The sequence below is a fragment of the Culicoides brevitarsis genome, chromosome 1 (genome assembly GCF_036172545.1).
Source record: "Culicoides brevitarsis isolate CSIRO-B50_1 chromosome 1, AGI_CSIRO_Cbre_v1, whole genome shotgun sequence".
Lineage (NCBI taxonomy): Eukaryota > Metazoa > Arthropoda > Insecta > Diptera > Ceratopogonidae > Culicoides > Culicoides brevitarsis.
This window is the reverse complement of record NC_087085.1, coordinates 23,465,835-23,476,418: the sequence shown is the minus strand read 5'-3', so window position 1 is coordinate 23,476,418 and position 10,584 is coordinate 23,465,835. Positions and strand designations below refer to the sequence as shown.

Below are 10,584 nucleotides of genomic sequence, written 5' to 3'. Positions count from 1 at the left end.
AAATGTTGCTTATACAAAAATGTAATAACTTTTTATATTCTTGAATATATCTAAAAAAAAAACTATGAAAAAAAGGTGTTTTCATGAATCAAATCATTATTATAATGATTTATATAAATAATATATACCTATGTATATATTTATAATAGCTACTTAATTAGCGTTTTTCAGTTTTGCGTTACAATTTAAATGTGTGCAATGCTAACTGGGGTTTAACAAAATAAAAACACTTTCTAGGAAACATTGCATACATACCTTAAAAGTGTAAATACATATTAGTATTTAAAAAGTGTAAGACTTAATCACAGAAATTAATTAATTTGTTGAATTTTTAATGGCTTACATATACGTGTAAAATTATTGAAGGTGTTTATGAAGTTGTCAAAGAAATTGTTCAATTATAAATAGATCAATAGATTCATTTTCAACTAAAACAAATACAATTTTTGTTTTTCTTTTCTTTTTTTAAAAAATAATAATTTCAAAATTTTCTCAAAAGATTTAAAGCTCAAAAAGGTTTAAATACGTTAAAGTAAACAATCTTTGAAGGTACTCGAAAGTAAAAAAAAACCCTGATATTTCATTAACTCATGAACCATTACACATATAAGTATTAATGTGAATACATACTAAAAGAAAATTAAATACAGTTACTCATTCATAAAAAGCACATAAATATGTTTGAGATCCACAATTTTAAGCAAGTAACAAAAAAAACAAAACATAAACTTTAAGATCAATGAAACATTAAATCAATGAATTACTTAAATAAAATTGTTTCATCTAAATAAAAAAAGAAAGTAAAAAATTCAATGATAAATAAAAAACAAAATAAATATGTCATCTGAAAGTTTGAATAAACAACCTAAAGAATCAAGTGAAATATATTTAACTCAATCCGAAAAATCTTCAAGCACTGCCCGAAAGGTAAATAGAAAGACAATAGGAAAGAAATTTTATTTTAATTTTCTCCTTCTTATTTTATAACATTTAATCGAAAATGTCAGTTTTTGTTAAAATCAAAAGTTATTTTTTTCTCAATATTTATATGATGCATAAATTATTTAATTTTATAAAGAAAAATGTTCACCTTTTAATTTTCAAATACCGAATTCGTTGTTAAAAACAAAAATAAAATCATTATTCTTACACGAAGATTGACTCTTCGGACTATGTACAAAGATGTAGGATTACAAAATCTACTCCGCCTTCTCCTGCGTATAATCCAATGCAATTTGTTGCTGTTAAACCAGTTACGCTTTTTAAACCTTTGGAAAAACAAGAAAATTTGGATAGTATGTCTCGCAAGTCAACCTCACATGTTAAACACGACGACGCAGAAGAATGGCAATCGGTAAATAAATTATTTGATTTTTGAATCTATAGATTTGTAAATAATATTAACATATGATTTAATAGGATTTAGATAGTTGGAAATGTTCGAGGCGAAAACGTGTTGAACATATTATAGATAGAGTTGTAGAAGTAAAAAAACTGGAGTCAATTGACTATGAATTAAACAAACGTAAATCAAAGACGTTTTCAGAAATGATAGAAAAAAGGTATTTTTATGATAATAAATATTTTCAATAATTATATTTTTATTATGTATACAGAGGGGCTCAAAGAAAAATTTCTGTCTCAATTTTCAAAGATGACGAAAACGATTTAAGTGACCTTGGTATTAGCAAAAAAACACCACAAGAGATACAAGCTGTAAGAAAACCTGAAAAGTTTTTAGAAATATGTGTTAGATCTCGAGCAAAAGCTTTATTTACTGAAAATTTCGCGTCATTTTTTAGCACTTTCCAATATAATTTGCTTGCAATTTTTCTCTTGTTTTTTTTTTTTCAGGATCAGTATTCTTCAAATGAAAAAACAAAACAACATTACGAAAAAAACACCAAACCAAATAATAAAAACCTTGATTTAATGTCTAATGATCAAAATGAATTGACTTATCAGAATGCTATTGATAAATATAAATCACGCGTGAAACAAGTGGCTCAATACGGCAGCAATATGAAAATTTTAAGAAAAACTGAGCCTCATTTTAATGATAATTTTTTATCCATCGATTTGGAGAATGGTAGCAAAGATAAATATTTAATGACAAAAAATGATCTGCCAAAGACTGATTTTGCAAAACGTCGTGAGTTGTTTGAATTAAATGAAAAACCAGAAAAAAGTAACGATGAAAGTGGTGTTAAAAGTCCTGCAATAGAAAACATATTTTTTAAAAACTTTAAAGAAAGAATATCCTGCTTCGAAAGAGACGAAATAAAAAGTAAAGACGAAAATCAAACTGTTTTAAATTGCGATAAAACATCAAAAAACATATCTTTACAAAAAACAAATCTAGAAGATGTTCCAATAATACATTCAATAAAAGAACGGGTGTCCAATCTTCAAGCTTGTTTTGAATCTTCTAGTGAGGTAAAAATTAATTGTTATAGCAATAAAGATGTTGATATTATTTATGAAAATAAAGAAAAATCAATTAACAAAGACCCTACTCCACCAACTTTGGAATCAAACATTGGAAATAGTACGTATATTGTAAATGACGAAAATAATATTTCTTTACTTGTCTCACAAAGCATTGAAGAAAAAAAGTCAAAATTGGATCAAAAAAACGCTACACCCTTAAAAACGACTCAAAATGATATTCAATTAAAATTACCTAAAATAGAACTGAATTTATCCACACCTGATTTGGTACAATATGATGGCAACTACAGAGGAGAAAAAATATTAAACCATCCAGATAATAAAAATGTAAGCTGTTAATTGAACGCATTCATTTTTTAATAGACATATTAACAATTCAATGTAATATATTTGAATATGATAATATGATATAATATAATATATGTGAATTTACCTGCTTAATAATATTTCTTCATAACAAATTACTATTTTGTGTATGACATTTTAATATCATAGAAGTATTTCCTTGCCCTCCAAAATATTTGGGAAAGATGGAGTAATAGAACCCGAGAAAATAAAAAATTATATTTTTGAAATCTTCATTTTAATGCCTAACTTTTGCCAAATATACTTTTTGACTTTGAGCTACAGCTTATTTGAAAAAAAACGTAATTTTTATATATTTTGCATATAAATTTTCCAAAATTCGCCAAACTGTATGAATTTTTGAAGGTATCTTGATTCGGTTTTAGTCACATCCGTAGTCCGTGGAGTTTTTATTCATGAAGTTAATTAAAAATCTTTATATGAAACAATATTCTATATTATTTTTCCAAGCCATTTTTGTAAAAACTTACTTACTTTTTTGTAAAGTCGAAAATTCAAGTTTTCTTATAGTTCAAAAAATCAATCTGTTTCATATCTAATTAATTAATTTGACATCACTTAAATCACTGTGATTTTCCGTGATTCTTCGTGAAATGACTAATATAAAACTTTGAAAATTAAGAGACATGATAATGATTATTATAAAAAAATAATTATTTTTATTTACAAAATTAAACATTTTTTGACTCAAAACTTAAAATAAAGGGAAGATTTGTATGTACTAAAAAATTTGATATTTTTTTTCTTCGAAATTGTTCCAAAAATATGAATAATTTATTGGTTGTTAGATACTTATCTAATATTAAGCTCAACGTAGATTGTTGTGTACAGTGTTGTGTAACGTGTATGTACTAAGAAGCAAAAGTTTTTTCTTTTTAAATGAACTTAACGATAAATTAATCAGCTTTTCAGTTCTATTATTACTATTTTATGAAAAAAACCGTGATTTTGGTATTTTTTTTAGAATGGAATACACCATTCTAGAAAAGCAATTAATATATTCTGGAATGCAATATAAGTTTTCATATATTTTCGACCACAAAAACCGAATAATAGCGACTTTATTATTTTAAAATTAATTAATCTTCATTTTTTAAAATTGCATTTGATTAGTTATAACTTGATGAAAATATTCACATTAAAATTATATTAAATAAATCGCACCTGTTTTGATTCGAAATGACAAACACTTATGAAACCAATTCGATAAATTTTATACTTAATATGTAAAAAGGGTTTCCAAAAGTTATTTTTGTTTCGTGTTACTCCATTTATTTATTTATTTTTTTTATTTATATTTTAACTAAAATAAATTGAGTGTAATATAACGTATTGTACCATTGTTTTTTAAAAAAATGGTCCTCCCCAAACGCGAAATAAAATAAATTTCTTGAACATCGTAAAGTAACTACAAAATTATAATTTAAAATATTAGGTTTTTACAAGTGTTTTTTATTACTCTCTGAATAAATCTATGTTTTAAAAATGCTTAAAACATAGAATTAAAAAATGAGTTTTGGAAAAAACAAATAACTTTTTTAGGCTATTTAATTTTTATTTAATTTATTAATTTTTATTAAATTTAATTTAATCTTTATATATTTTCAAATTTATTAGGTTTTTGAAGTACTTGACAATGCTTTACAAGAAATTGATAATGAAATGGAGTTAAAAGATTCGAGTGCTAGTATGCACAATTCAACGATAATAAAAAGATTAAATGATGTAGAAACAGAAATTGGTGCATATTTTTTTGATAATAATATAAAAGAAAATTACAAGGAATCAAAAAATAATGAGTTTTTAAACGATAATTCATACTACCAAGCACCTCAAACAAAACCCATCCCATTCTATGAAAACGTAACCTTAGCACGTCCACCAAAGGAAAAACCACCACCTCCGCCAATAGAAAATGAAATATGTGATATTACTGGGAAGTTATTTATGGGAAGTTCATTAACCGATAAAAAAAAATATAAATCTAAACCCATTTATATAAAGCAGGCGAATAATACAGATGTATTACAAAACAACGAGTTTTGTGAATTAAGAGTCCCTAACTCGCCTATTATGATTAAATTTTTAGAAGATCAAAAACTGCAACGAAAGTTTTTGAAAAAAGGATTTACTGATTCTGATACAGGTATTCGATTATTATTATTTATTTTTTTTTGTTTTGATAATTATGTAATTCATTTTAAAAACGAAGGTGAAAGTCGTGATTCTGGTGTATCTGAAAATCATTCTCGTCAAAGCAGTGGTCCTATTTCATTTGAAGAATTACAAGAGGCATCATTAAAAATTCACAATATACTTGATTTGGAAATCAAAGCTTTGAATGAAAATCTTTTGGAACAAGAAACAGTAAGAAAATCTTTGTCACATTTTTTTTATTAAGAAAATTCATACTTTATCAAGAAGAATTAAAAATTGAGAAAAAAAAAAATAAAAAAAAATAAGAATAACAAGAATTATATTACAGAGAGAATTGAATATTCAAGATAGACAAAATAATAATGTCACGCATCGACTAATGACTTGCATTTTTAAAACGGATCATAGAAAATCTATGCCTGAATTACCCCTAACAAAAGTAAGTATAAATAAGCATTTGTAAGTACGAAAATTCGTTAAATATTTTAAAATACTTTACATAAATATTTTTAAGCCATATCCACATGAGAATCAGTCCAAGGGCCCGGCTAAACCTTTACCGTCACAAACAATTATAGATTCATCATCATATAAATCTGTTGATGCACAGTTAAATAGACAATCTGCTTTTTATTCCAAAATTGAGAAAGAACCTTTTTTCAAAATTAAAAGTCCTTTAGAAAATTCATTGAATGATGATAATGTTCTTTATGCAAACAAAAAAGAAGAAAGTATCGATATAAACGCACTTGAATCGAACACTAATACTTTTGAAACTGAGTCCGAGAATTGGTACTTAAATTCCAATAACAAATATAATAGCCGTGACAAAATTCAATGGCCAATACAAGAAAAATCCGAAAACAAAAACTTTTTTAACCATTGGTTAATACAAGAAGCTGAACAACGTCGTATAGATCAACTGAAAAAAGCATGTTATAGAAATAAAAAATCGTTGCCTGATTCAGTGATACAGACGATAACACAACGTGTTAAAAATATGGGTATAGGTTGCGTAGCACGGTAAGTATTAAATAAATTGTCAAACGTTAAGCCTGCAAAGTAAATAGTTTTTCATATTAAATTAATATCAAATAGATATTAAATGTAAAATAACACTAAAAAAAACATAATATTAAAAAATGTATTGTTTGAAGTTTTCAACTTCTAAAACAAATTTATATTGAAAATAAATAAAAAAAAAAACAAACTATAAAGTATGAAACAAGTAAAATCCGATGAGAGCGAAAATAAACAAACTATAAAGTATGAAACAAGTTCTTTATGAGAGGGAGACATTCATATCATAAAAATTCTCGCTGAGCTTTTACCAAACTGACCAAAATGGTATAAATTTTGGGCAATTGTGTTGAATCTGAAAACTTGGTTTCTATTAATCTCTTTTCCAATCAACAATAATGAGCATTCGACAATTGTTTTCTACAAACTTTAATTGAAAACTGTTGCCCAAAATTTATATCATTTTGGTCAGTTTGGTAAAAGCTCAGCGAGAATTTTTATGATATGAATGTCTCCCTCTCATAAAGAACTTGTTTCATACTTTATAGTTTGTTTATTTTCGCTCTCATCGGATTTTACTTGTTTCCTACTTTATAGTTTGTTTTTTTTTATTTTTTTTCAATATAAATTTGTTTTAGAAGTTGAAAACTTCAAACAATACATTTTTTTAATATTATGTTTTTTTATTTATTTTTTTGGTAAAGAAAGAATTATTTTTTTGAAAAGAAAGTGGTAAAGAAAGAAGGAGTTATGTAACATTCCTGTGATTCGCAGGCGCCGCCGATTTTTTCGCGCTAAACATGCGTCGAGTCATAAGAATCACTTTTTTCCATGAAACATATACTCGGAAACGCATAGTTTTGGAGCTAACCCGTGATTCCTCATTTTTGAATGAAAATATAATATAAATAAATTTGGTAATAAGAGGATTTCGACGAAATTTTTTTTTATCATTTTTTTTCGCGCTAAACATGCGTCGAGTCATAAGAATCACTTTTTTGCATGAAAAATATGCTCGGAAACGCATAGTTTTGGAGCTAACCCGTGATTCCTCATTTTTGAATGAAAATATAATATAAATTTGGTAATAACCTTTAACAATTTGCATTTGCTTTAGCAATTGGCATGATTTAGTGTGCCAAAATTCACAAGTTTTTTGCTTGAATTGTTTTTCAAATCGAATTTTTCACATATATTTTATATCTATTTAAGGCCGCTCCAAATGAAAATCAAAAATAAAGTCCAAATTTTTAAAATAAGTAAAAATAAGTAAATAGTAAATTTTTTAAAATAAAATGGAGGGGGCAAAATAAAAAAAACGTTTTGAAATACTATTTTCATACCAAATGACAAAATTTTATAAATTTTAGAGCGTTAAATAATATTTTTGATGTTTTTTTACTATTTACTTTGAAATTTGCTTATTCAAACTAGATTTCAGAATGTATCATATTAAAAATTAAAGAAAAACATTTCATAAAAAATAAATGTCAAAAAAATTTGAAAAAAAAAATTTAATAATTTTATGAAAAATATTTTTAGAGAAGAAAATTTATGATAAAATATGATTTCCAGAGCAAAAATTAGAATAAATTGAAAATTTTATAAAATTTTTTTGGAAATTTTCTTGAAAAATTATGAAAATACACCGAAAAACGGTCATTTTTGGTTAAATTGGTTTAACTTTTTTTTTTATTTTGCCCCATTGGATTTTCGACTTTCAAAATGGGGCATCGGACTTTATTTTTGAATTTCATTTGGAGCGGCCTAATATGTTAAACTAAAATTTCATTTATATAATTTTGATACCTATTTAAAATGAAAAAGTACTTAATTGGTTTGCACCTTAAAAAGTAAGAAGTAAAACGAGAATGAATTGCGTTTATAAAACGAATGACTTGACCGCATTTCAATGTGTTTAATTCAATTTTCACTTTTCATGTTACTCACGAGGCTCTCCCGAAAATTTCAAAATTTAGAAATTTTTCAAAATTTTCCGGGTTTTCCCGAAAATTTTCATCAATTTTCACTTTCCATGTTACTCGCGAGACTCCCCTGAACATTTAAAAATTTTGAAATTTTTCAAAATTTTCCGAATTTCCATGAATTTTCCGGGTTTTCCCGAAAATTTTCATCAATTTTCACTTTTCATGTTACTCACGACACTCCTCTGAACATTTTAAAATTTTGAAATTTTTTAAGATTTTACATGAATTTTCCGATTTTTCCCGAAGTTTTCCACTAATTTTCATCGACAACATTTTCCAACGGATGTACACTAATTAAAAATTCCAACGGATAATTTTTTTAAATATGCTGTCAAATCTGTCATTTAAAAAGAAAGAGCCAAGCCTGCTAATTCAATCAAAGTTAAAGTGGCACACCACACAGACGGACGGACGGATAGAAGAACGGACGGACGAACGGACGGAAGAACGGACGGACGGACGGACGACATCACGAGCACAATACCGCATTTTTTTCAAAAAAATTGAAATGCGGTAAAAAAAATGAATGAGCGACATCAAAGACCTATATTTTATTTTTCAATTTTTTTTTATATTTCATTGTTACAGATATAACGAAAACTTAAGATGTGCGCATAACCATCCAAAAAATAGTGAAGAAGAATTGAAAGAAACAGCTTTAAGTGTCAGTGGAAAAAAAAAATGCACTTTTTGTCATGTTGAACTAGGTTTTATAATTTTGAAGTAAAAAAAATAACAATCAGGAATAAAACTATTTTTACAGGTCGTGGAGCTGCGATGATTATAGAAAGCCTACAGTTATTCTACCATATTGAATGTTTTAAATGCTTTGTTTGTCATGTACCGCTGGGCGACGGTCTTGGTGGAATAGATGTTCGTGTTCGAAATTACAAGCTACATTGTCAAAACTGTTATTCAAATGATGAAGGTGTTAAGTTTAGCTGTGTATAGGTAATGAAAACGCCAGAAGAAAAAACGGAAAATCCAAAAACCAATGTTTCAATGAGTTAAATAATAAATACTTTTTTGAAATAATATACTTTAAAATTCATTTTGTTTGTTTTTCAAGTTGTACCGTTTCTACTAGCCTTTCAATAGATTTTTTTTTAATGATTATGTGTTGTCTGATAATTCATGATTAGGTATAAAGATTTTACCCTTATTGTATGTATTCTACAAATGAATACCTAAAAATATTTCATAAAGACATTTTTTAATATACGTTAATTTTGAATAGTATATATGATTTTCCAAACGATTCTGATCCACAATAAATTTTCTTACATTGTTTTTCAAATTCTTCAATGGGCCCTAAAAAGTTAAAAAATTTTAAACTTTAGCAACATTTGAGTCTAATAATTTAAGTTCAATAATTTGCTTTTTTACTGCTGCTAAAATTTTGAATTTAAAAAAGCATGCACGAACATATAGTAACAAAATATGTAAGATCTCTTTAATTTTCTCGAACATTATATGAAGTTTCTCGAAGCTTTAATAAAGTTTTTCGAAACTTTTAAAAAGTTTTTTGAAGCTTTTAAGAAGTTTTTCAAAACTTTTATAAAGTTTTTCGAGTGTGTTTTGAAGTTTTTCGAACATTTTATAAAGCCCAAGTGTACATTCTAAAAAAATAAAAGAATTTAAAATATGTACTTTTTTTTATGCAAAATTTCAATGTTTTAAAAAATTTTTGACCGTTTATCAATACCTATTAATTATTATTGTGTTGAGTTTTTTACATTAATATTAGTGTATATAAAAAATTTATTTAAGAACATTTTAGTCAAAATTGAAAAAAACATGAATATCAAAAAAAGTAACTCTCTATTTTTTTTTTTTAATAAAAATTCAACAATTTTCATGAAAATTATTGTTTAAAGAAAATTTTTTGTCAAAAAACAATTTTGAATACAAAAATTACTGAAAATTGAAAAATTTTATTAAAAATTTCTTCAAAAAATTATGAAAATACACCGAAAATTGGTAATTTTTGATGAAATTTTTAACTTTTATTTTTATTTTGCCCCATTGGATTTTCGACTTTTAAAATGGGGCATCGAAAAAAACTATTGAGTTTTATTTGGAGCGCCCTTAATGTTTTATTAGTTCTACATTAAAAATATGTAACTGAACAATTTTATGAAGAAAACATATATCAATATTTTGAGCTTGAGTGGCTTGAGTCAAGTATAACAATAAGGTGTCTGATGTTCCTAAGTTCACACTAAGTATAAATTCACTGGAAAACATTTATTTGTAAGTATGTCCATATGCATTTTTATAAAAAAGACTTAATTTCAGTTCAAATAAAAAAAATTGAGAAAGTAGTCGTCTAAAGAACGTCATACTATACCACATTTCGAATGATTTGCCATTTGTTCAACAAATTTATCCCAACCCTGTTCATTTGTCAACACAACAAATATATTCAGAAAGACGAAATAGAGCTAAAAAAAAACTATAGGGCAAATTCATAGTTCCCATAGGTCTTATAGTTACTAATACTTCCCATAAGTCTCAAAGTTCCCATAGTTCCTATAGGTCTTAAGGTTCCCAATAGTTCCCATAGGTCTTATAGTTCCCAATAGTTCCTATAGGTCTTATA

General features: G+C 25.9%; 1 protein-coding gene across 1 annotated transcript; it reads left to right on the top strand.

Annotated features, from left to right (window-relative positions):
- The first annotated feature begins 501 nt into the window (after positions 1–501).
- Positions 502–9,012, top strand: LOC134837482 (uncharacterized). Its single transcript, XM_063852860.1, has 11 exons — positions 502–927; positions 1,157–1,354; positions 1,420–1,562; positions 1,617–1,716; positions 1,855–2,778; positions 4,435–4,963; positions 5,030–5,184; positions 5,303–5,413; positions 5,489–5,997; positions 8,571–8,689; positions 8,746–9,012. Exons 1-11 carry the CDS (start codon positions 838–840, stop codon positions 8,931–8,933), a joined length of 3,066 nt encoding a protein of 1,021 aa, XP_063708930.1. The 5' UTR covers positions 502–837; the 3' UTR covers positions 8,934–9,012.
- The last annotated feature ends 1,572 nt before the right edge of the window (positions 9,013–10,584 follow it).